Here is a 27,501-nt window from a genome sequence, read left to right as displayed (position 1 = left end):
GTGAACAGAAGAGGCTCCTTATTGAGGAGAGCCACTGTTTGCGAAGCGTAGCCCCTCTGTTTCTGTAGGCCCTTCAGGGGCCAGGGCTGGCTGACAATGCCGGCCATTCTTAGCACTTTACTGCCCCAGATGACTGTGTCAGTGGCCCCCAGGCTGGTGACAGAGTCCCGTGACCAGCACTACACCCCAGCCCCAGCCCCAGCCCCAGCCCCAGCCCCGGCCGAGAACCAGACCCATGCAGCCTCAGTCAGTAGATGGCTGCGTCTATCCACAACCCCGTCCCATCTCCGGGCCGGGACGCAGCCTTGTCCCCGTCCCCAGCTGTGCCTCTCCATCCTGGGGCCGCCCCGCGCTGAACTACCACCACTCGTCCTGCAACGAGGAGTTTCATTCACCGTAAAACAGCTTCAATCTTTAGAAAGTTTATGTCTTTTTCTTCTGTTTTCTATCTAGACCGTACACACACAAATACACAATGTCGCTTTCATTTGATCAGTTAATGGAAATGAATTCCCCAGAGTTTCTACATCCTGTATTTCACAGCTGATACAGTCGGTTAATACTATTGATTGCTTTGATAATCGATTAATCAGCGACATCAATGTCCTTTTAGGTTCTGAACTCCGTTTCTAGGTTCTCCATTGTCACGATTTGCTGCTTTTCTCCGTCTAGTATCGTTAAGGAGTGAATATATTTAGGTTTTGGAGCGTCTGACAAACTGAACATGTGTCACTTTTACGTTAAAGACTGAACAATGAATCTGTAAGGCCAGAGAGTAATGCTCAGATTAACTGATACTGGAAGGGATCAATAGCTGCAGATGTCTCTCAACGTTTTAAGCACGATTTGTAACATTAAGAGATCGAACCAAGCAATAAAACGATCATGAAAACAACTTCACTGTACTTTTACTTTGATCTTCTCGTCTATTTACTCCTCATTTGGATCAATGATCAATGTCTGGAGCAAAAAATAGTTTCCATGTAGGCTTTAGTGGAAAAACAGTAGGGCGATCATTTGACTTGATTAGACAATGGTGTACGAGAGTATAGCAAACCGTTGGGTAAAGGTAAGTATGGCTGCGACTGACCTCTAATGTTCTTGGAGAATCAATCAATAAAACTTAAAAGTGTTCATACAGGTTAAGGCGATATATTCAGTTTTCTCATTTTGTCTGAATAACGGATCAAAACCCACAGATATTCACCTTATTAACACAACAAAGAGCGTGGAATTGAAGTATCGAATAGTCAAATAATCGTTTCACCTTTTATTAATTATAAGCTATCGTCATCATATAGCAGAGGGTCCAGGTTCAATAAAAACACTGGTGGCATCAGATTCTCCTAGTTTATGCTGCCAAACACTGAAAGCATAACACTGAACTACATTGACCACAATGCATTGTGTCCTCAGCAGGCTCTGATTGACCACTCTTTATGTTTCAGGGGTAGAATAAATAAATAAATAAATAAATAAATAAATAAATAAATAATAAAAATTGATTATACAACAACAACTTTTCCAGCCTTCAAAATAAAAGTCCAACCGCTCCTGCACCGAACCCAGCAGCACCAGCAGCTCTGTCTCCTTCTTGTAATAATAATATGGGAATAAACTCCAGCTGTGACACTCAGTTGTTTCATAGCCTCATTTTACTTCAATGACATGTCCAGACTTCGGCACCATCTCCATCCTGCTGCTGCCGCACCAAACACAGGCCGAGAGCTTCACCTCGGCCCGTAAACACCATCTAACACTGAATAACAACCATCCACTGTAGTTAGAATAGAAACACCTTTAATTGACAAACTGTGTCATCATGAATTGTTCCATATCTGCGGTGGTGGGACCGCTGCAACACACACACACACTCACTCACCACCACAGGAAAAAAAAAAAAAGACAGAAAGACAAACCGACAGGCCTGGGAGTTCAGATTTGCGTGTGAAAAAGTGTTTGATTTTGCCGTTGACACATCCAAAGCCGGCATTGCAATGGAACCAGCCCACTGCAGCTGAAAATAGCTCATAATCAATCAACTGGCAGACACATATCTGTGCTCTTAAAACGTATAAATGTGCAATGCAGAGGGCGGATCAATGGGTGACAGGATTCCAAAAGCATCGATATGGACATGCTCTTTGGCATAACAAGCACTCGCCCCATCGGCCCATACTTATTTCCTGTGCCTTTGTCCAATGGGTCGTCCAGCATTGGGCCCTGCTGGAAAAAAAAATGCCAGTGGAGCAAGGTCTATGAAGGACAGGAGGTATATATATAATCTGCCTGTGTGAAAAAAAAAATACACATATAAATACGATGAATAGCTATAATCAAACCACAATCTGACGCTGGTGCTTTCATGACAATACGTCGACTTGTCTTTTACACTGTTAGCATGTTAGGCTGCTGCTGCTGCTGCTGCTGCTGCTGCCTGCCAATCTGTTCCTCCCACAAACAGCAACATGTAGGCCAACTTCCTCTTTAATTCACTCTCAATGCGACTGAAAGCGCTCTTATCGCGTTGTGTGATCCAAGACTTGGCCCTACTACAACATGAACACTGTGGAAAGTTCAGCACATGAAACGACACAGAGAGAAAGAGAGAGAGAGAGAGAGAGAGAGAGAGAGAGAGAGAGAGAGAGAGAGAGAGAGAGAGAGAGAGAGAGAGAGCAGATGTGGGGGGACAAAAATAAAAGATGAACTGACAACTTCCTGGATTGACAATAGGCTTATAAGAGGAGGGCGGGACACAAGAGTACACACAGCCTTATAGTCAAACATGTCTTTGCTGAACTCGGAGGACGACGACACGGCACGGCACGGCACGGCACGGCAGACGTTCACCAAACAACAGTAAAAAAAATAAAAAAAAAAGAAACAACCAAAACACACATATGAACTCTGCTCCTTTACTTTCAACCCAGTTGGCTGCTCAGGCCGTCTGCCAGTTGTTTCACTACTTCCAGAGAACAGTTAGTGTAAGTTAAGTGGTCATAACAACAATAGGTATGTGTGCGTGTGTGTGTGTGTGTGTGTGTGTTGGGTGTGTGTGTGTGTTGGGGGGGTGGGGTGGGGGTCCTTTACACACAGACAGGGCTGCTGCCATGTAGGACAGAGTATCTATGAATGTCCTCCGATCCAACGAGTTCACGCAGAGGTTAAAAACTGAGAGAGGAAGTAAGTGAGAGGCCGTGTAGTCAGACGAATTCCAGATATCAATCAAACACAAGACGCTGACAATGGAGGCACGTTGTGGATGTTTCTACTGAACAGTGAGCAAATATATGAAACCTGACCTACAAATGAGAAAAAAAAAGAAAAAAAAAAAGAAGACAGGTATAGAGACTGTCTTTCTTTTAATTAAAATACTCAAACTCAAAGGAGACAACAGCACCTCAGCAGCAAAACACAACCACACTATCATACAACTTGAAGTAGGAAAAAACACAAAACGTTCCTGACATCCTCGCATCACAGTTTGTCCATTCGTACACTTAAAAAACAAACAAACACATGAAGCAGAGAGAAAGAGAGAGGAGGGACGCGTATATTATGATCATTTATCTACTTTACACACCACTAAAATGATGATTTATTGTCCAAACATACAACTGCTCACCAGCTGTGAGCCAATCAGGAGCCGCAACGTAACAGCAAGACAGGCAGCGATAGGACGAGAGCGTGAAGGGCAGCAGAAGAGGAGAGGGGGGGGGGGGGGTAAAAAAAAAAAGAGAGAGAGAGAGAGAGCAAGAGAGAGAGAATAATATAAAAGAGGAGGGGCTTTAAAGTAATAATTAAGCATCAGTCATTCGGTACAGTGTTGTTGGGACTGAAAAGAAAAAGATGTGACATGAGAGGAGACGAGAGGAGGACAGGAAGTAGAGCAGAGGAGTCGCATATAAAAACCGGCAGCGCTCATTTTAAATACTGTACGCTGCTGTTCACTTTTCTCTCTGTTAATGTTTACTCATGTCACAGGACAGCTGTGTTTCAGCGCCGATGTGGTTTTTAGTTATTAACAATACAGAATGTGGGTTTTCTGACTTCAGCTTTAAAAGATTTTAAAAGCTTCTTCTAACGCCTCAAGATGATGTGGTATCACATTAGGACGCTGGAACACAAAGACGACTAGATGCTTTTTTTTTTTCTTTCTTTCGCATATTGTGCAGTCACACACACTGCGCACACAAACACAGGCAGAGCAGAAAAAGACAAACACACACAGGCCCTGGACTGTAACAGCTCCACCTTACAGATTCATGTGACTCTCCAACCATCACCTGACTGATCTCTCTCCTTTCTATGGAAGCTGCTGCTGCTGCTGCTGCTGCTGCTGCTGCTGCTGCTGCTGCTGCTGCTGCTGCTGCTTGCAGGCGGCGGGGCAACCGGGGGAAGACTTGACCCGACCCAGTCTGAATTTATGTTCAAGGGACGGGAAGATATTCAGGAAGAGACGTGCTGCTATACCTTCTTTAAAACATCTTCCATTCTTCACCACGCAGGCCGGACTTTGACTTGCTTAACCTGAGATAATATGCTGTATATGTAGCAGTAACCATACCTCACTCCCTAAATGTTCATGTTCATGTTTTAGTTTTGTTTTTTGTGTTCTTTTATTACTAGAAAAATTACATTTATGCTGATTTTGTGACTAATATTTGAAATGGATGTACATGTCATATTTGTGGCAGAATCTCAATAAAAAACAAAATAAAAAAAAAACAAAAAAAGAAACATCTTCCATTCTTGTTGTTTAACACGGGCTCACAGATCGCTGACAACAAGACAATATCCCCCCACCGCTACCGCCGCCGCCCCTCCAAGTCGCTGATAAAGTGTGCCTTTGACCGAACCCGGGGGGGAGATAAAGCGAGCCAACCTTTGGGATGGGAGGGGACAGTTTCCAAGCGGGTTCTTCTGTAGCATGTGCATGTTCTCATATTTACATGTGAATCCAGAGGTGAGTCAGAGAGGAAGCAGAAGGAGAGCACTGTAATCAGTGAATCACTTTGCATATCCAAACTTCCTTTTACAGGCAACAGAGGGGCCACTCTGCCCGCGGACGGACGGACGGACCGACCAACCGACCGACAGACAGACAACCAGGAACCCTACGGTGGCCCTGAAGGTTGTTCTGTGTAGCCGTCCCAAACAATCTGGGCTTTGGTTTCAACTTTCTGCACCTTGCCACACAGCTGCAGCTATCAGCGTTTCATAACCACAGTTATCTTAAGCACAATTGTATTAAGAAACAACTTTATACAGGTGATATCCAAAATCAGATCATGACCTAAATAACTTTTGTCCAGCCACACACACGCTGAAATTTCATCCACTAACTCACTCAACTCTGAAACAGTTGAAAATGATAAACTTTAACGACATCATCACAGCTTCACAGAGGAGAATAAAAAATAAAAAAAAAGCATCAATAATACAATCCACATGAACTCCAAAGTTGGACATTTTTTACTACCGGGCCGAGCCGGTTTTGCATATTACCATGGTGAAAATGTCAAACACACACACACGTCACACACACACCGACAGACGTGAGACGATATAGTATGTAGGATTTTCCAAAGGACGAATACAAACTGTTGCTTGCCTTTGCCACACCCAGAGTAAACATATCTCCGCCACGTTCATGTATGTCATGACACCAGCGCACAACCGCAGAGCTTCCACCTCAAACACCACACACACACACACACACACACACAGAGAGGACAGACGAAGCCGGGATGTGACAATAGTTTCTACTACAAGGCTGCAAAACATAAAATAAAAACCCCTCTTTCCTCCCTGTGTGGTACAGCTCCACAGGTACACACAGTGAAGGGAAGCAGACACAATCTTTATGCTCAAAACGTTCGCACAACCACCACACGATGCAGTTTTTTTTAAAAGTTTGAACTCACTATTGTGCGCAGTCGATGAGCTGGTACTCATTGGACCTCTCAAAGCATGCCTTCACTCCTTCATCGTCCCACAGCTTCTTTGCGTGATCAAAGAACTCCTGAAGGAAAAAGAGAGGGGTAAAAAAAAAAAAAAAAAGAATAAATCATTATGAAACATAGCAACAACAGCAGACAATCATATATCCTGTAAAACAAAGACTGTGGAAAGGTTAAAGTCACATTCACTCTTTTAAAGCAGACACTGCACACACACACACTCAGACATTTTGACTGAAGGAAAACCCATGTTCAACTTGCATGGACAGATATCAGCCTCTCTTCAAAGCACATTTGCTCAAGTAACGTATGACTCCTGGATGTGTAATATTGTATAGTGTTCAGTTGGTGTTTTAAAAGGGAATTTACTGCCTTTCATTTACCCTTTTTACCACAGCACAATGTGATATATATGTATAAAAAACGAAGCTGTGCCCTTTACTCGTGCAGACCTACATGTAAATACCTACACCATGCCCACTCAGCGATCACGTTGCCCGTAGACAAGGGTCCTAAGAATTGTTTTTGCTCCACCACCACCAGCAGCAGCAGCAGCAGCAGCAGCAGCAGGAGCAGAAAAACTAGTATTATTTCCAGACAAACAGGTAACGGGCACAAGGACTGCGCGCTGCTTCCTGGAGTTTGTCAGGCGTCGGTACGATCCAGCCTATTTCCACTGGACGTAAGTGTACACACACACACCAACACCAGCGCACAACTGGGGCCTACAGACAAGACAAGGCCTCATGTGGCAACCTGCACCGACACCGTGGGCCAGTGAAAACCAGAAAATAAATGTTGCTGTGACATTTCTGCTCATGTGTGGATGTAACAAACAAAATGACGTGTGCTGACTGGTGAGCTTTACAGTAGCGGGGAAACATTTTCTTCTTCAGGCAGGTTACCAGGATACATTCTAAGCTAAGCTAAGCTAAGCTAAGCTATGCTACGCTAAGCTAACCATGTCCCATCTCCAGCCTCACTGCCGTGAGAAAAGCATCACAGCATCACAATCTTCTGCGACAAACAATTACTTCCATTTCAAGCGGACATAGTGATTGAACATTTCCACAAAAAAGAAAAAAAGTACAAGACTACTCAATACTGTAAACAGTAATGAGTGTACTTTACACAAGCGCTGCAGTGATTAGACAATGAATCAATTACTTGTTTGAAAGAAACACCCAACTATTTGGATAATCGATTAATCGTTTATGTCATTTTTCAAGTAAATGTGACGGCTCCACGTTCCCGCATGTGAGAATTTGATGCTTTTCTCGCTTTGGGTTAAATATTTCAGGTTGGTCAGACAGACTGACCAGAAGTTTAATGAGCTCATCTGGGAAACAGTGAGGGACACGTCTCACTCCCCCCCCCCTGTGTTTTATACACCAAATGACCGATAAAGGAAATAATAGGCAGATTGATCGTAAATGAGAGTCATCTTCCATGGCAGCCAACCGGCTTTACACCTCCTGTCATGGCCGTGTGGAGCACAGGGGAGGTTGATTCACTTCCTCGATACAGGTTTATCCAACAGTTCCTGAATTCAAACTCATGACTTTCTGGTCACAAGCTCTGCTCCCTTTCTCTTAACTCTGAAAAAAAAAAGGTACTACACTTGGATGTGTTACAGCTCAACTGCTCAGATCACACGACAAGAGTTGAACAGTAACTGTAAAAAAAAAAAAAAAAAAAAAATTAATTGCATCCTCTAAAATATACAAATATAGCCCAGCACTCCCTGCTGTGCAAAATCCATCCATATAGGCCTAGATGCTGTAAATGACTATACATAGTATCAGCGCTTCAGCTGACTTCCTGCTCCTGGACAATGGGGAGCATTATGAGGGGAGCTCATCTTATCAATGACTTTGAGACATTTCCCAGGACTCTCTCTCTCTCTCTCTGTATGCCCCAAACAAAGATGATTGGGCTAATATCCCTCGTCGCCTCCTGTGCACATGTCTTTTCAGATGGGCTCCTCCTCTCGCCTGCAACCACCACATGACTCTCTGCACTCAGCACTGGCTCTGCTGCTCTGTGACTGGGGAGAGGGTGAAAGTAGCCCCGAACCAAGAGCGAGAGAGGGAGAAGGAGCCTGATAAATGATCACATGCTCCGGGAGAGCTCCTCTCGGCAGATCCGGTGATTAAGTTCAACATGGAGGAAATCCACTCATCTAGTCCACACAGAAAGTCTCACACAGAGAAAGAGAGACGTTCATGTTTGTTTACTTTTTTATATATATATTCTCACTCATTAGGCATAAATCAGGATTAACTGCAACACTATGATGCTTTCATGTTACCTATAAAGTGCTGTCATGTACATTGTGTCCAATTAAACAACAACACACAGTTCATCCGTAGCGTTTCACCTGCTGCATCGAACTCTTGACTAACACAGAAAATGGGGCCATATTTGCTTTCTAGCCCGTATTTGCTTCCATTTCTGCTACAGTCAAACTTCAACGCCCACCTCGACCAGTATCAATAAGATTCAACAGAGCTGATTACATTCTTCTGCTATTAGTTTTCTCTCCGAAAAAATTTTGACACCAGTATAAAACCGGAGGGGGCTTGAATGTTAAGACCGGACCAGGTCAGCCCGACAAAACGAAACGAAAGCCAGCAAGTGTGTTGGTGGGACTTGATGGAGGGAGGACGAGGGGTAGAGGGTGGAAGGGGCAGAGAAGGGAGGAAAGAAGAAGAAGAAGGAGGAAGAAAAAAAAAAAGAAAAAGCAGAGTATGGTCCTCAGGGCTCTTTTCCACAGAGGCGTGTGACACTGGGCCTTTGAATAAATGCAGTGTGTGCTGCAGTGCCCTACAGAGGAACTGATAACACAGAAAGAGACCAGGAGGGAATTTGTTTTAACACAAGTTTTTTTTTTTTTTTTTTTAACTCTTTCCTCCTCTGCTCTTCCCTGTCGAGTCGTTCACCTCCGCTCCCTCCCATCATCATCAGATGCTGCTCGCTGACTGACTCTCTGCTGGTTTTCTTTCGCTCGGACTGATTCTGACAGTCCCAAGCCTTGGAGTTTCAGTGTTAATCAAGCTGGGGTCTGTGTGTGTGTGAGTGTGTGAGTGTGTATGTGTGTGTGATGTAATATTTCACTTGAATCATATAGGTCAGGCTGACACAGAGAACAAAATGGCCTAAATCTGATTCGACTTAGCAAAAACAAAGTTGTGGAGCGAACGTCTTGCGTCTTCTGTCGCAGAAGGACACTAGTGGGATTCCTTTGGGTTCAAGTTTGGCCTTGGAGCAAAAAACGTATTTAGCGCAACAGCCGATAACCACAAACCCCTCCATACATACAGTACATATGTACATACACAAAGCCAGCCAGACAACCAGCTAGCTCCTCTGTAAACCACCACCACCATCATCTCATTTATTGGATTTGAATAGAATGTCTGTTAGGTAACAGTCGCCCAGCACAGAGAGACCTGACTTCCATGGGTTACCTCAGTTAAAGAGTACAGACAAATTTAGCTAAAAAAAAAGAAGAAGAGAGAGACAGAGAGAGAGCAATAGCAAAAAAGGAGAAAGAGAGAGAGAGCGGCTGTTCTGTTCGAGACAGTTCATCTTTCACAACAAGGATCCACAAACGGAGCGACCCTCCTTTCCACCCTTTGCCCCACATCACAGATCTTGAACTGATCAACTAATTGCAGGAAAAACCAAACTCGTAGGCTAAAAAAACGAGAGAATGAGGTGTAAAAAAAGAAGAAGCAGAAGAAGAAATCAGGTCAAGTTCTCTAACATAAAGTCATAATTACGGGTTGGCCTGTAAACTGACATCAGACAACACAAAATAAAAGTTTAGCCACAGTTTAAACAACTCATCATCTGTACAGTAACTCTGCACCCGAGCACAGAAGTAGATCAGCTGAATAAAAGGTGGGGCCGGGCGGCGTGGAGCTCACCTTCCACCGCCACCGCCTATACAACAACCGACTGTAATTCATATCTTCCCAAGCACAGAGCAAACTTTTGTGGACATAATAATCCTCCTCTTTTTTTTTTTGTCTGGAGGCTTTACAAGAAACCTTTATAACTAGTCAAATGCTGCTCAGCTTCTACAGTGACCTGCTTGTTTCAGTATCTAAATGGAGAGTGGTACATGTTGGCTTTAACATGTCTGATAGAGGGAAGCTTACATGGTGCAACAACAGTGGCCGAGGCTCATTTGAATTTGCTCCACTCCACTTGACAGTCAGTGTTGGGCAGCTAGCACAGCTACCGCACTGGCATTTGTTTCCATTTGCATAGACGACCGTTTGCATCTGTGCTTTTCTTTTTTTTTCCTTCTGTTATCCCAAGCTGCTGTAGGGAAAAAGTTTTTGAAAAGGGACACACCTTGATGATAAAGACTTAAGGCCTTTCAATATAAGCAGGTCAACCGGTACATAGGGGCAGTGATGTGATGCCTCACAAATGTCCCTTCAAAATCTCATGAAAGATAAATCCACCTTAAATCTACTCTCACATTTCAGGATCAATCCTGTTCCTTTTGACTCGACTCATAAAAGATATTTCATGTGATCCAAATCGACAGTAAATGGCATAAACTTCTATCAATGTACAACAAACATATACAGGAGGAAATCTGCGGCTGAAGAAGAAGCGACACCAACTTTTCCATCGTCCACATCTCCAGTAGATCAGGACGGTGCACGGCCATTGCTCTGCTGCTGCTCGTCACCTTCTTATTTGAATAACCAGACGTATCGCATCATTGTTCTCCCTCAGGCTCCTCTGCGTTCCGTGATTGGAAAAAAAAAAAATCTCACTATACTGTCACGTCATATGACCACACAAAATACCAACATATGACACCTGACACGCAGGGAATCGTTATATAATACGGCTTTAAAAAAAATATCTATATATATACGAGGAAACATGGCACAGACTGGACTAGTTCACAATGACACAGCAGTTATAATATAACACATTTATCATGGCAGAAGGTAGAGAACAATGTTTACTCAGCTGAGACGGACAGAAAACAACTCAAATTGGTCCGAGCTTTAAAACATTTGCGCTCAGGTTTCAAAAAAATATGCAGAACAGGAACTTCAACTTCAATTGAAGCCAATAAAGAAAGCTGAACTACAACCGTTAGCTGTTAAATTAACTAGACGATTGACAGGAAGTGATTTGCAACTGTTTTGGTAAATCAATAAATCATCTGAGCCACTGGCGATTTGGTTCAATATCACTATGAAGTGAATTTTCTTCTATCTTCTTTGGGGACATCTATCTGAAAGACATCATCACCTTGGACTACGGGAAGCTGTGATGGACGTACTGTATCTTCAACCGGCTTCTTCCCATTTTTATTAAACTAGAAAGATTTGCCAACTAAACCATCAGCAGATTAATTGATAATGAAAAGAATAACTGCGATAGTCACAGCCCAAGAGAAAATCTCAAACTGGTACATGGTGAGCTATTACCATCACCCTCTCCACCTACACATAGCCTACTGTATACAGCAAGTCATTAAGGGAAATGTAGGAAGTGAAAGATTACTGTCTACTTCTTCTTGTCCATCGCAACACCTTATCACCCAGCAACTAAGATTAATTTCACTGTAACATCGTGTTTCTCAAGAGTTGGCTTTCCCCTTTAGATTAGAAATTAATGAACTTTGCTTCGCCATGATGACATCATCTGTTCAAAAGTTTTCCAGATAAGAAAAAAAAGAAGTGCTTTCACTTTTCAAAATGGCGCCAACAGGTGAAAAGCCAACAGGTTTGCTGATTGGCCGTGTTCCTGTGCTGCCGTATTGGATGTCATGCCCGGCCGGTGGCACTACGTGACAATGTAGTGGTGACACCGACGGCACAAGTGAAGCCCGAGACCGATGACAAGCGCAGACACTCCAAACAGAGCCATGTTGTTCCCGTTGGCCTGGCCGAGGCCTGGGAACTCGACGCGGGCTCTCCCAGTGGCCCCGGCCCTCACACAACACAACGCAACGCAACACAACACAACACAATGCAACACAACGCAACTCAACATCACAGCAGCACAAACCACCGCTGCCCTGTTAACGCTCTCACTGTCAGGAAATCAACACCCAAATCCTTTCAAATGGATAGATTCCTTAGATGTGCCATTAAATACTAGTAAGTTGATAAAGAAACAGATAAGATTTACAGTAGCGATGCAAAAAAAAACAGTCCTCCTGTCCTGTATGGACACACAGCCGTATTTTGATAGCATGGGTCAAACCTGAGGCCTGCAGGAACCAGAAGAACCAACTGAGGCCTCAGTATTATCCAACTCCAACTCAATGACCATAAGATGGCAAAACCACTTATGAAATCAATTCCACTCCATCTTATCTTAAATGGTGAAGATCTGCAAAGTTTATAAAAAGCCTCCTTAAGACAAAACAAGCTGCAGATGCAGACATTCAGTTTACTGTAACATAAAAATCAAATAAAGTAGCAAAGTTTTCGGTCAGTCGACTAATCGACCGGTCGTTTCAGCTGTAGAAACTTTAAAAGTGTTTGGTACCTTAGATAACGCACAACCAGAAAAGGAGTCATTGTCAACTCCAGAAGATTTAGCGGGTAGAAGGTTGAAACTTTTATGTGGCTCAAGTTGAAGTAAACTAATTAGAAAAAAAATTTAAAAAATAAAAATCCAGACCTCCATGCATGCATTTATCTTATAGCTCCATATTAATTTACCATTCCCGTTTGGCAGCTCTGCACAATCAGTGTCAAACAAGGAACACTTTCAAAATTATGTAAAACATTATCTACATCTCCCAACACATGACCTCGCACTACTGAATGGCCGATCACACACTGAAAAAGAAGAATCCCATGCGCTCCAGCTCGCATTCAAATCCACATACAGGACATCTGCTTTGACTCTGAAGGGGGAAATCAAACCATTTAACAAGCACTTGACACTGCTGATTTCATACGGGTAATTTGTCATTTTCATTCTTAACTAAGCTTTGGTCTGTTTACAAAAGAAACAAGCAACATGAGGCCTGTTAAAGCAAAATGACATCTACTGAGCTTTATCTTTAAGACCAACATTGTTAGCCATCACATACCATTCAACACCCACACAAACACAAACATACATGAAGAAAGACAAAAAAGAAAGCACATATATACCATCCCACCCTTCTCTCATCATCTCACACACACATCTGCAAACACACACGCACACTCAGAGAGAAACTTAATGCACGTCTTACCTGTGAATAGTCAAAGTCAGAGAGAGGTGCTATGCTTTTGATGTATTCGATTCTGAATTGGTCCTCTGGGTTGGCTAGCGGGACAGGGGGTATTAAAGTGCTCATCGCAGACACTATAGTCTACAAAGCAGAAATAGTGGGAGAAAACAGAAACAAACAAAAAAAAACAAGCATTAAGCTGATGACAAATACAGGAGGGAAAAAAATCTGACCGTAAGCCTGTATAATAATCAGTGAAATGGGATTGCAGAGGGATCCAGTGTAACAACAGAGACATTGAGCACATTTTTGGGGAGGGGTGGGGGTGTGTGTATGTGTGTGAGAGGGTTAATACAGATAAAACTCACCACTATGGCATCCTTCACGTTTTTCCGAATATCTTGGATTTTCTGTTTCTTTTCTCTGCATTTAAAGTTGGGGAGAGAACAAATGTGTGAGGCAACAGTTACCAAAAACAAGAACCACAACAGACAACAGAAGATTTATCATCCATGTGGTTATGAGTAAGACAGGGGTTACTGGCAGGTTAGCTTGTATTCTAATGCATTTTATACACAGATCTATATATTACAGGTGTCAAGGGCCCAGATTATGTACGGGTGTATGACAGGAAACAGAGAAATGCAGGATATGGTTCATTATAATGTAAACGCAGAGATATAATGAGCTGTAATGTAGATATTGTCATTTTTAAAATCTTCAAAATGCCAGATCATGCCTCCATATTCTCTAAAAACCCAACCCCTTCTTTGAAAAAAACAAAACAAACACTGAATTTAAACATAAAGATGATTATTTTTATACAGTTACAGGACTCTTTACATGTACTGGGCCCTGTTTTAAATAGACCAGTGGTAAGATCAATGCCATGCAAGGCCTTGCAGCAAAACAAATCATCAATAGGCCTGTGTCGATCACAACCTTTCACCCTCTCACATGAAACAGGAAACAGTGAATTATTTGGCATCTGTGTGACACCGAGATCCTCACATATGTATGATAACTGTACATGTACACGAAAAAAGGAGAAAAAGAAGACGGAGGAGGAGGAGGAGGAGGAAGAAAAAAAGAGAAAGAGAGAGACAGAGAGAGAGAGAGAGAGCGAGAGAGGGGAAAGATATTAGCTGCTTTGCATGGGATACTGGGCCCAACAGGCGCTGCAGTGCCTGGGGAAAATCCATTCACAGTGCTACATAGGCTACTACTGTGGCCTCGACAGCGTTCTCTTTGCCGTTTTTTTAAATTTAAAAAGAAGAATAGCCGTTAACGTACACATTCGCAACCGTTAACGTTAACGTTGCCGTTAAATACGGCATAATAAGAAGGGAGAAGAACACTCACTCCGCGTTGAAGCCGTTGACGTGTAGAATCCTCATCTGCTTCACAATGGTGCTTTTTCCGGACTCTCCCGCACCTTCGAAAATAGACCAAAAATAAAATAAAAAATACATAAAAATATCACCAAATGCCCCACAAACGAGGATATCCTGGTTAGCGTAAAGGCCCCCCCCCCCCCTTCTCTCCCCTTCTCTCTCCAACACCACCAACCCCCCACCCCCCCACCTCCTTCACCACCACCACCACCTCCTTCACCAACACACACCACCTCATAACATCTCCTCCCCGACAACAACAACAGCAAAATGAAAAAAAAATGTTTTGGAAATGAAGCCAGATATAAATTGTAACGCTAGGCTCCATCAATATCCACCTCCCCAACCCCCCACCCCCCCCTCACCATGACATATTATTGCACACGCTGTCAAATGGGGGCTACGTGTTCGGTAAACGAAAAAAGGGGGGATTACGGTGTTAGCTTAGATTTCCGCACATAAAATCAGCCTTACCCAGTAATAAGAGCCTGTGTGTGGCTTTATAAGCTTGTCTTTCCTTTTGCAACTGTTTCTCTATCTTTTTATTAGCCTCTCGTTGTGCCTTTTCGTCGATGCGTTGATCTTCAGTCTTGCTGTTGCCCAAACAACCCATCTTCTTCCGTCGCCCTAACCCTTCTTCCTTGTGTGGAATCGCTAATAGAAAAAAAAAATCTATAGAAAAATAACACCAGGGACGACGATGATGATGATGATGATGATGATGATGATGATATCGTGGTTTATTAAAAAAAAAATTAAAAATATATATGTATATAACACAGGGACGAGTCTACGGTAAAATAATAATTAAAAAAAAAAAAAAAAAGGGAGAAGAAGGGGGTAAAATCTCTGCGAGGCTTCTCCGTCGGAGGGAGGAATACGTTCCCCCGTTACAATTCCGCTTCAGCCGCAGCCAACCGTCATCCAAACCGCCCGTTAGTTTACAAACCGACGAAGAATGACGACGACGACGACGACTCGGTTAAACAGAGGAACAAAAAAAACAACAACCCCCCCGCGAAAGAAAACAAAAAAAAAAGAAAATACATATAAATAAGGAGACGGAGAGGGAGAGGAGAGGGTTTTTTGTTTCCAATTCAATTCCTGGGAATCCAATCCAGTCAACTGTTCCTATCGCGTCTCCAACCCCTCTCTCTTCTCTTCTCTTCTCTCTCCGTATTTTTTTTTCTATCTGAATTTCTATCAGTATTTCTGTCTCTTTAACTCAGCACTGCCTCTCTCTGTGGCACCAGGAAGTAGCCGTGGTGGTGGTGGAGGAGGAGGAGGAGGAGGTGGAAAACAAACCTCCGTTAAACTGTAACATTAACAACCCGCACTGATAGATAGATAGATAGTTAGATAGATAAAGCATTTTATAACTAGTGTGGCAAAGGGAAGACGAGCCATCAAACTAATCGGCTAAAAGAAAAAGAAAAAAAAATAGAAAAGTAGAGAGGGAGGGAGACCCGGTCGCCACCATTGTGTGTGCTGCTAGTTAACAGGAGGGGCTGGGTCTCTCTTCTGCTCCTTCTTCTGCTCCTTCTTCTTGTTGGCCTCCAGTCTGAGAGGTGGCCTTGGCCCAAACTGGCAACCCATTTCACACTGTGTTAATGTGTACTAAACTTTAATTATCTGTAGGCCTATGTTTGTTTGTTTTTTTAAATACTAATATAAAGTGGTAGAAGAAGTTTTCAGCCCTATTCTGTCTAAAGATTACAGTACCCCATTAAAGTTGCAGTTGTGTTTACAATCTGTGGTCTACAGGATAGTTTTAATAGTGCCTAAATTAGACACACATCAGGTGAGAGAACCAGTTTTTCCTAAGAAAAAAAAAACTCTGTACAAACAAATAGCCTATTCAATGTTTTACCTAAGTAAACATAAGCCAAAAAAATATAATTTAAGTATCAGAAGTTGTCATTGTGTGCCAGAGTGACATGTGTCAAATACACTATTGCATATTTTCCAATTACTATCATGATTATTATTATAAATGTGTCAAAATCACTTTAATGATAGTGCAGGTTAAGGTGGAGCTTACAGTGTTTGGTATCCTAATGTGACCATTCCTCGTATTTCATACACTGATTATGAGTTTTCAATGTACAGTATAATCTATAGTTGTTAAATGAATGTACTGGAGAGCAAGTACAATATGAAATGTACTCTTAAATGTATATAGACCAAGACCAAATATCTCAAAATTATACTTATATTCAGTATTTGAGTAAATGTTACTGCACACAACTATAGTTTACTGTGTATAAAGAAACTACAACTGCAACATCACCTATTTGCAAAAGTAGGTCAAGAAAAACATATCAACTTGCCCCAAACTGATTGCATTGTTTTTGGTGTAAATCTTAATCTGCAAAGTAACTGTAGCCGTGAACAAAAGTAGAGGACAAACAATACTTCCGATCAAAATACAGTACTCAGTTAGAAGCACTTAGTTACTTTCCACCATAACTTTGTTGTACATGAAGAAATTGTAACTGTAACATGTTAATAAAGCATAATTGTCTGTACTGGAAATTAGTGGATCCAATGGGCCATATATATATATTAAACATTATACACTGATATTGAACCAATGTCCATGATAAAAAGTAACTGAGTACATTTACTCCAGTATTGTACCATGTTACAGTTTTAAGGGGCCTATATGTCACATACGTAATCACATTTTACACTTCATTTATCATGTACTGTACTCAAATACACTTATGTGGAAGCTGTAGTTGCTAATGCTAAAAAGAAAGGTTGGGTAGATGTACTTATTTACAGTCCTGCATTCAACATATATGATGCATTACCGTAAAATGTTTTCTAATATTTCATATTTGAACACTGTATTATAATTATTGCAATACTGACATGTACATTACTTTGTTGCTGTGCCTGGAAGAGGTGAAGGTCATCTTATTTACTGTACATACTGTATGTTATCTTATAAATATCCCCATGAGGATCAAATAAGACTAATCTTAACCTGTAATCATGCATTATAATGTATTTCTAGATCATATTTTGTATTGCACCCATATGTAAAATCTTAATGCATCAAGTAATTACTAACTTACGCTAGCAGATAAATGTATTTGAGTAAAATATACAACATCTTGCTTTGAAATGTAGTGAAGTAGAAGTATTAACTACCATAAAATGAAAATATTAAGTCGAATAAGTTAGGGTAGCCACTGCTTATGCATCCCCAACAAAAGTGAGTTGGATTCGATCACACAAAATGTCATTGTACTGTAAAATAATGAGCCATACACAGTCTATCATCTTACTGTAAAACTGTAGTGGCACTATGGGAAATAAAAATAAATAAAATAAACATTCAGTTGGAGCAGGTCACCATACAGTCATCACTATGGGATAGTGCAGGGATACATTTTCACAAAGTAAAATACTGTTTATTATGATGTGAATTGTCAATCTTACAGTGAATATACTTGTCTTCCACACGCTGTAAATAAAAGTGAAGTTAAAGATAAATGATATTTTTGAACAATTCCACCCAGCAGGCCCCACTTTGTCAACTCAGTGCTGTAAAACTCACCTCACTACACTTACAGATCACTACTACAGGACCTTCCATTCTGAAAAATCCTTATATAACACTTTCTATATTGTCCCAGACTGAGAAATAATTCGTTTGTGACATACGATGAAGCTGTAAAAAAAAAAATTTTTTTTTAAAAACATCTCTCTACAACACAGAACAGGTACGGTGCTGCAAGTCTGGTGGTGGCGGTGGCGATGGAAGTTATGGTCATGACATTTAGGAGGAAATAGAAAAACTGTCGCTGTTGTGAGTATTGTCTGACATTTATGTTTAGCTTGCTGTGGCTTCCTCTCCACCAGACCAAAATGGGGTTGTGGATTTGTTACGCTCTGACTTCTCACTATCCAGCACTGCACTTTCCATTTAGACTACCATTGTGTTATCTGCAGGTGACAGTTGCACTGACATGACTGACTGTAAGACTCCGCCACAAGAGCAACTGGTGAAACTTAACCGAGGCCTTTAAAAGGAAAAAAAAAAAAAAAAAAAACACTGAGCTAATGCTAACTTGCTAAATTGCACTGTGCTGCACTGTGGTAAGACAAAAACAATCATTACATACACACTGTGCTTGTATGCTTATATTACAAATGCATTTATAGTCCACTCAATAGCATGAGACAACCATGAATGAATTGTTGTGTAACATATATAACAAGGAGTGTGCTGTTATTATGTCCATTATGCAAACACAATGCAAATACAAGTTTCATGTAGTGAAATGAGTGCAACAAAGTTGTGCAGCATGCAAATAAATCGAGCCTGGAACCCTCACTTCACCTATAGTGGTGTGAAAATAGTAGCACCACAACCCCACCCCTGCCAAAAGAAAAAAAAATCCAGTCTCCCCACCTCAGAGAGCAAGGTCAAAACAAGTGACTGGCCCACATCGCCCTCTAGCGGCCAGAGGCAGCGCTGCACACATGGCTGGGACTACTGTCAGTTCCTCATGAATGACACAGAATCAGGTTTTGTTGCATAAATTATCTTTTTTTTTCTTTCTTTTTTTTCTTTTTTTTTTAGGAAGTGGTGTCTGATATGTATATTTAGCTCGCTACGGCTTTCTCTCCACCAGACGTACAGGATGTGTGCGCACTCGTCAGGGTTTGACCTTTTTCAGCAGTCAAATTTCTTTTTAAATGCTCCCCTCAGCTCAAAAAGGGAGATGGGAGTTCTGTTTTAGCTTATTGTTATACCTGTTTCACCTGGATATTTGAGCTTCGCTGTATGTGCAGTTTTATACATTCAACTGCTGAAGGGGGGCGGAAAGTTTCTCTCTGTGCTCCCCCTTAAATCTGACTTTAAGACGCCATAACATATGAGCAGGATGTTGTGAGATATATAAAACAACTGATTTGGTCCAATACACAGATAACACAACTGTAATGTGAGACTGTACTTTACAGTGAAGTACAGCAGGCGACATCTTGTGTCCAGCGGTCAAACTTTTTTTTTTTTTTAAAGAGAAACAACTCATCTGTAGAGGAAGCTTTAAACTCTCATTAATATAACATTTGTAGGTAATAAGAGCAGAAATATTCCATTATTAACTCCTCCGACAGCATGTTTGTGTGTGTGTGTGTGTGTGTGTGTGTGTGTGTGTGTGTGTGTGTGTGTGTGTGTGTGTGTGTGTGTGTGTGTGTGTGTGTGTGTGTGTGTGTGTGTGTGTGTGTGTGTGTGTGTGTGCAGGGGTTCGGAGACATTTTCAGATCTTCCTCCTAAGTAAACATAGCAATAAGACAATCTAAAAATATTCTGTTTTCAAAGTCTGACAAAGATATTTTTAGTGTTTCCAGGCCGGTAGTGAACCTGTGCAGCAGCAGAACGCCTAACCACGCCGCCGTCCTCCCTCTCTCTGGTATATATACTGTATATAGTTGCTTATCAACTCTCGACAATGTAAAGCTGCATTTCGGAGAGACACAACAGAGGCTCTGCAAAACCACTGGCCTTTAGTAAAATACATTACATGTAGTCAAATACATGTGTTACAGGGTAAAAGATTATAACTGCCAGTGAACTGGTACAATAAACCTAAGAATAACTGACACTTAAAAGTACGAGCTCTTTTCTATGTATAAATCTCCCACACTTATTTACAAGCCCCGACTGTAATTGAAGCATGTACAGTAAAAACGGGGCACACGTCCAAATGATATCCAGCTAAAATTAGGCTCCTTGAATTTTTTTTTTTTTTTTTTTTCCTCTCTCTCTCTCTCTGAGGCCGGAAAGAACTTTAGAGCAGTCTCTTGAGGGACAGAGGCTCTTGATAAAGCAGGAATTATACAGTAAGCAAAACCAGGAGAGAGAGAGAGAGAGAGAGAGAGAGAGAGAGAGAGAGAGAGAGAGAGAGAGCACAGTCCAATGTCCTCTCTAATGTGGTGTGGCTCACTCCGATTTAGCTGACTGGAGTATCAAGACGATTCACATTGCAAGCCCTGCTATCAGCATGACAATAATTCATACTCCAGTACCTTCTGTCGGTCATTACATTAACTGGGAACTCTGTGCAGTTAGTAGCAAAGTTCAATGAAGTCAAGTCAATGATAAAACCCATTTAGACAGAAGCAAAGTTCAACCCGACTCCACTTGTATTTAAAGGGGGGAGGGAGGGCCGACCGGCGGGGCTATACCTTCCCCACTGCCAGCCTCTGTGGATGAGTAAGCTTTTCCCCCCCAAAAAAATATGGTTTCAGGTGCAGGATAGTGGCTTTAGAAGACAAAGTTAAAACACACACACACACGGACCAGACATGACAATCTTGTGACTTCCATCAACCTATTTAATGGCCTACCTGATTCCAGCGATCACTTGTGTGTGGAGTGTACTACATTGTTAGGAGCCTGTTGTTCAGGCTCATGAAGGCTGATAAGGCTGAGATATGAAACAGCCAGTTAAGGACATCTAGGAAAGCTGTAACAGATATTATCACAGGCCCTGTGCAGAATCTGATCCAAGAGACCTAACAATAAAGTAACTTCCTTTCCAAGAAATAATAGGAACTCGCCTTCCAGTTCCCATCCCTGTGCTCATGGACTAAAATATAAAGTCTGAAGAACTCTATTAAAAGAATCCAGAGTTTCTGAGTCGTCTTCTGGTCGAACCCGTTTCATGGCGACTTTGTTATTGTTTCTGCATTTTTACAGGCAACGGCATCTTAACAAATGTTATTGTGTTGGCTGGAGGAGTCTTATAATAACCCTCTGTTCCAGTGACTCCAGTGATTCATGGCGTAATTAGTGGAAATTTTCCTGATATCTTCCCTGACTTCCGAGCTACTTTAAATATATCGTGTACTCGACTTCCCATGTTTGAGACACAAACTCGTGTGTTTGAAGGAAGCTTGATTTCCCGTCACATCACAACAGGGCCTTATTTTGATCAGCACGGAGATACCAGAGGCCTGGACAGTCACCGAAAGGTTCATTTCTGTGAAACTCTGTGTGAGTTACATATAAAAGTGAGTGAGGGCATTTTCATCATCACATAATTGACTCACTGAGTGAAAATGCTCATGACAATTTCCAGAGAATCTGACTGTTTACTAGTAAAGACGACTAACTGCAAAATATTTGCGGTTTAAAAGCTGGAAACGATTAAGTTTTTTGTCTCTCTTTTTTTTTTGGTTTAGGTTGTTGGAGCTGATTCACTTCAGGAAGTCATAATCAGATCATAAACTGTGACTGCATCAGAATGAAGCTCTATTGTTCAATGAGGACTTACACAATCAATTGATCATCATAGTTTCTGCAGGTGGACTAGTTGTCTTATTGTTAACATGAACTTAACTGTGTTATAAGACTCTGTGTCTTGTAAAGTGAAAAAAAAAAAACTTGACTGTAACAACATAGCTAATTTAATATACAAGTATCAGATTTAGAAGCTTTAATTCAGCAGGTTTGCTGCACCTGATCTGAAATACATTAGGTGAGTAAGTAACCGTCCCATCTGTTTTCACTATAGCATCATTTCTGCACCTATAAAGCCTTCAAACTAATCAATACAAAACCTTTAATCTAAATTATTTTGATATTTTGTACGGGAGGACATTGCCATTTTTGATCAGTGTGCGAGCCTTTTCCTCCTGTTGCTCTCAAATGTTTGTTGGCCTACGCATCTGAAAAGAGGATTTTTTGGACAGTGAGCAAGAGTGCAAACACCTTTTCTCCTTGATATCTTGTACGGGCCATTTCCCACCCCCCCCCCCCACCCCAAACCCTAAATGCCCTGAATCCTGCAGATTTTTTCCACAGAGTCGTAACTTCGCTCAAAACGATCAGCTGTCAGCTCGTGTCATACCACAGAGCACTGATGAAACACAAAAGTTGAAGTGGCTATAAACACGACTGAAAGTGACGGACCCCAGCTCCGGCTCCTCAACCCTAACGTGGCAGCTCAGCTCATTCAGGAAAAACTGTTAGAATAAAAAAAAAAAAAAAGAAGTTCCTCGCGTTTGGCTATCGCGGCTCAGCTAAATACCTGCAGCAAATACAAACAGATAAAGTGACCCAGATTAGCTAGCATACGTTGCCTTGAAATGTAACACTATTTGAAAGGTGTCCACTTTCAGAGGAACACAAACCACCTCAGTCCTCTGGCATGCAACAAGAGTCCTACAGGAGACCGACCTGCAGGGTATAAAGTCCCCAAGGCCTCTCAAGAAAAACCCAAAAGTGGCCTGTGGATAGTTTTCTGAGTGCACGGGGACAGATATCTCCCCAAAAATAATTGTGACTCGGTGGAGAAAGCCGCCTGAATCCCATAATAACAACATGCTGAAACCACTCACAGTAAAACACAGATCACACATGGTGTAAAGGCTGTCAACAGTGGCTCATGGAAGAATGTATGACACTTCCCTGTGTGACTTCATTAGGATGAGCCATTTCTTCCTGTGTGTAATTAGTGAGGGCTGTTTACTCAGGAAATTAAACTGGTAGCCATTTATTATACAGAGTAATAAAGCATTGCACTGTTTAAAGTAAAGCAAATACATACAAAAGTGTCACACGTGTGACTGTCACAACTTATTCCCTCACCTTTTTTATTGTATTGTATTTGATAACTGAAGGTCTATGTTATTCTACATCTTATGTGTGGTATATAATAATAACAAAACAATTGATTGAGCTAAATCTACGGTTGTAAAGTCACCTTAAATGTTTGTTTACACTAAAAAGGAGCTGTAGAGATAAATTTGTAAAAGTGGAAGTTACATTTTGGAGCCTATATATGTGTGTTTAGCAGTGTGTAGTTGCTAAAACACATCTAATATAATGTAAATGAATGCGTCATAAACTGTCAACCACTGCCTGGTTCCATGTAATTCTTACATTTCTCTGGAGCGCGTAATAAAACTAATGACCTCAGTTGGGTCACTAACTGATTTATGTGCATGCAAATAAATCAAACTTGACTCTAACAGTGATCGTTTCGCTGTAACTCTTCTGTAAAACAACCTCCGGTCAGATCACCATTGTATTGGAGCTATAAGAGATTCTTTTAACTTCTATTTCAGATACTGATAAATACAAAAAGTAATAAACGCTTTGAAGTTGACATTGAAACTGACGCAATAAAATCAGTCTCTCCATTATCTAAGAGTTGTCTTGTCTGTACTCCAAACTTTATACAATGATTTAATCTAGCACCTCCTAAATTATGCTGTTTATTGTGGTATACTACAAAGGGCTCTTACATACTGTTATCACGAGTGTTTACTGAAAACTTCGCTGTAAATGTGTAACACTTGCTGTAGTCAATTGGCTTTTTCATGAACGGATGTGACAACTTGTCACACTATTATAAGTAATAATCCGCAACACTACAACAACACTCCACTGGAAATTACAGTAGAGTCATTTTCTGAATCAAAATGGCTCTTTAAGTACATATAAGGCCTGTTAAACTACTCTATACTACACTAGAGAACTTTCTATTGTACTATTCCAGCACATGAGACACTACTGTATACCACACTTTACTATTACTGCTATTATTATTATCATTATCGGAGAAAAAAAAGGACTTCTAATGTGTCATAGTCAAACAAAATGCTATTTTTAATTGTACCTTACATAACACTTGAAATAGTTGTTCCGTAAAAAGACATGATCCACCACCACAGACAACTACACCATAATACACCACACCACACTACACCACACTAGTGTTGAGGGTAAACACGGCCCAGAAACTAAAATCCAAATAGTCTCTAACATGTTTCCATACTAAAATGCACTCTACATCACTAAACCACGGGTCACTGTACTACATCGTGCTCTATTTACTGAAACATCTCACTGTGCATGTAACACCATTAGTCAAAATGCTGTTGTTTTCTGTTGTCCCCGCTTCACCACAAGCAGCTGTAGCCTACTACACTACACTACACTACACTGCGCTGTGGCAAAAAGGATTTTTCCGCACCTCTGAATACTGAGGTCTGCTGAACCATATCCTATAGGTATTACATATACAACAACACTACAGGCCACTCACTATACAGGCACTCCAGTCCACGGTGCTCGATTATGTAATGAAAAAAAAAGCAAATGTAAATGTGCCACATAAGTCAATCAAAAGACTATTTTTATTGCAGCCAGACAGACGTCCAACAGGTCAGGTCATAGGGCCTACTATACTACGTAACACAGCAAACATACACCAGGAAGCAAAGCTAAGTTTACTCTAAGTATCTTTGTATACCTACTATAGCCTACTTAACTTTACATTACACTATACACACACACACTCACACCACTCTACTGCACTATATTTAACTATGGGCCACTACACTTTAATACATTTCCAGTCAGTAGCTAGTCAGTGCCTGGACTACAACTCCACTATACCACAGTAGCCTATATATGCTAATTTAAAAATAAACATGGTCTTTCTATATATTTGTATTGTAAGGCTTAATAAAAAAAAAAAGACCTTATACAACACTATGCTACTGTTTTCTTTATTATACAACAACACAGACCTACAGTTATGAGTTGAAGAAGATAAATACTGTAACATAATTGGCTATACTACTTCCTACTACACCAATTACTGAAGTAGTTTAGTTTCCAGGAAGGTGAACCCGTCCCAGTAGCCAAAAGCTAAGTGGAAACCTGTGTAAATCTGGATTATTATAGAAGTATTTATTTGAGTTTTCATTGAGTTTTTATTGGCTTCCTCAAAATCCCCTCATAAGCCTGTATAAATGTAGCAGCAGTGACAGGACAGCAGGCCCACTCACTGGAGTCTACACGTCCATCTTCATCGTTTGTCATTGACAGCCGCAGGGGGTAGTCTTCACAGCCAAGCCAAGCCAACAGATGTGGCAAATAGGCCTTCGCCAGGGCTGTGTGTATGTGTATGTGTGTGTATGTGTGTGTGACATAATTTCTGGAAAGGCCGGTACGTTTTTTTTTTTTTTTTTGGTTTCTAATAATAAAATCGCCTTGTAGTCCAAAAGCAAACAACAACATCAACACCATAGGGACTAGTGGACCTTACCTAGCAGCAGCAGCCGATGCGTCTGTTTATACTCCCGTTTGAGCTCCTTCAGCGCCCTGTCAATATTCTTACTGACTTTCTTCGCCTCCTTCTCGGCCTCCTTCTCCTCCACCAGCAATTTGTCCCAGTTTTTCTGCTTTTGGGTGCTAGTCTTTTGCAGCAGCTGCAAGCGTCGGCCGCGGTCCTTCCCTGTCCCCTTACCACCACCACCACCACTACCACCGCCGCCGCCGCCGCCGCCGCTGCTGCCTCCTCCTCCGCCACCTCCTCCACCGCCACCTCCGTTTTGTATGAGAACACCGTCGGTGCCGGTGTCTCCACGGCGGTGTTGTTGCTCCCCGGCGGCCGGGAGCCTAGCAGGGTCCCCGGGGCCGCGTAGCGCCGAAGTCTCCCCGCATCCCCCGGTGGTGGTGGTGTCCTCCTGGCGCGCTGCTCCCCCGGCGCGGCTCGGCACAGCGGCGTCCGCAGGCTGGTCCGAGTCCGAGGTAGCGTTGGAGATAGACCCGCTCAGGTCCCCGAAGAGCCGGGGACGCAAACTGTAGCACAGCCCCATGTTGAAACCAATATTTGTCTGTGAATGTGATTTTTCATAAATTAAAAATATCCACACAAAAAAAAAAAAATCGCAGTCGCGCCACCAAGCCCTAACGAGCCATCGTCACATTGGAGCTCCAGCGGTGCAATTTAAGTCCGATTTTGAGCCGAAAATGTGAATGAATTATGCTCCGACATTTGCTATATGTCATTTTGCATTTTCCCCAGTCAGCCTTCGCTTCGTAGTTAGTGGATCACCTGATCCTTTAGTGGACACTGCGGGTCCACCTTACCGTAAGTAACCAAAAGCACAACCTTGGAGAAAAAACGCGTCTATCCGCTGCGCACACACACAACAATCTGACTGCACAGTTGTTAGGTGCAATGCACGGCACGTCATGTTACTACAGTATGGCCATTTCGAGAATGCTGGTCATGATTTTCATTCCTCACATTTCATGCCTGCATGTCTAAAGACACCTACTGCACTGTAGATAGGGAACCTGCTCTTTATTATTGCATAACATAGCGTGTCTTCCTTTGGCCCATTACGCGTCTCTTTAAAACGTTTGCTGCCCACACAAACCTATTAAAATATATATATACATACATACACATTTCAGTGAGATAATTTAAGCTTTATTCTGATATCCAGATTTAATAAGGCTGAGTTATACACAGGGCTAATATGGCTATGTTTATTTCAAGATTTTGACAATTTATTTATTATACAAAATACTCCAACTCCATTATCCAAGTGTCATTTTTTTTTTTTTTTTCAAAAGTCTCATAATGTAGGACTACAGGATCAAATTTTAAAGTCATCAGCATCTAAAGTGTGAGTTATGGGGCCTTTAAGGAACCCTTACAGTGGCCCCCAACTGGCTCCTTAAGAAAAATTCTTTAGTCTATTTCACCTCTGCATGAAACATACAGTCTGAGATATAAAAAATATTTTACCTATATATCTACTCTCTATCTGTAACCCCAGAGTAATTCCTCCTACTCTAACCAACATTCCTCAAAAACCAACAACAGAGTGATGTTTTATAGCCATGGATGAATATGTGAATGAAATATTAAATAGATCGGGGTCCTCCTGAGTGAGACGATGCTACACAAAGGTCAGAAAAAGTTGGGAACCCCATAGCTAGGTTTACAGGAGCCAGCCACTCATCATCAGTCACATGCAGGGACAGAAGTAAACCACTAGATGGAGCACTTGTAAAATGCATGTCGAGAGATGAACAATTAGCTATAATATTTATTTAATTGGCTTATTCCATATTGAACAAAATCGTACAAGTCCC

General features: G+C 41.6%; 1 protein-coding gene across 3 annotated transcripts in view; it reads right to left on the bottom strand.

The window, feature by feature from the left end:
• gnal2 (guanine nucleotide binding protein (G protein), alpha activating activity polypeptide, olfactory type 2) overlaps positions 1–26,210 on the bottom strand; it is a gene marked incomplete at its 5' end in the record, with an annotated part of 52,462 nt that extends 26,252 nt beyond the window's left edge. For 2 of the 3 annotated variants that reach the window (XM_083992211.1, XM_083992212.1), the window contains 5 exons: positions 5,928–6,025; positions 13,201–13,320; positions 13,548–13,602; positions 14,542–14,614; positions 15,048–15,194. In XM_083992211.1, coding sequence (XP_083848337.1) covers positions 5,928–6,025; positions 13,201–13,320; positions 13,548–13,602; positions 14,542–14,614; positions 15,048–15,186 — 485 coding nt within the window. Of the gene's footprint in view, positions 1–5,927; positions 6,026–13,200; positions 13,321–13,547; positions 13,603–14,541; positions 14,615–15,047; positions 15,195–25,657 lie in introns of those variants that run through there. The other variant, XM_083992210.1, reaches the window with a different exon arrangement.
• Between the last annotated feature and the right edge of the window lie 1,291 nt (positions 26,211–27,501).

Source organism: Trachurus trachurus (assembly GCF_905171665.1).
Source record: "Trachurus trachurus genome assembly, chromosome: 17".
NCBI classification, from domain to species: Eukaryota; Metazoa; Chordata; class Actinopteri; order Carangiformes; family Carangidae; genus Trachurus; species Trachurus trachurus.
This window is presented reverse-complemented; position numbering and strand designations above follow the sequence as displayed.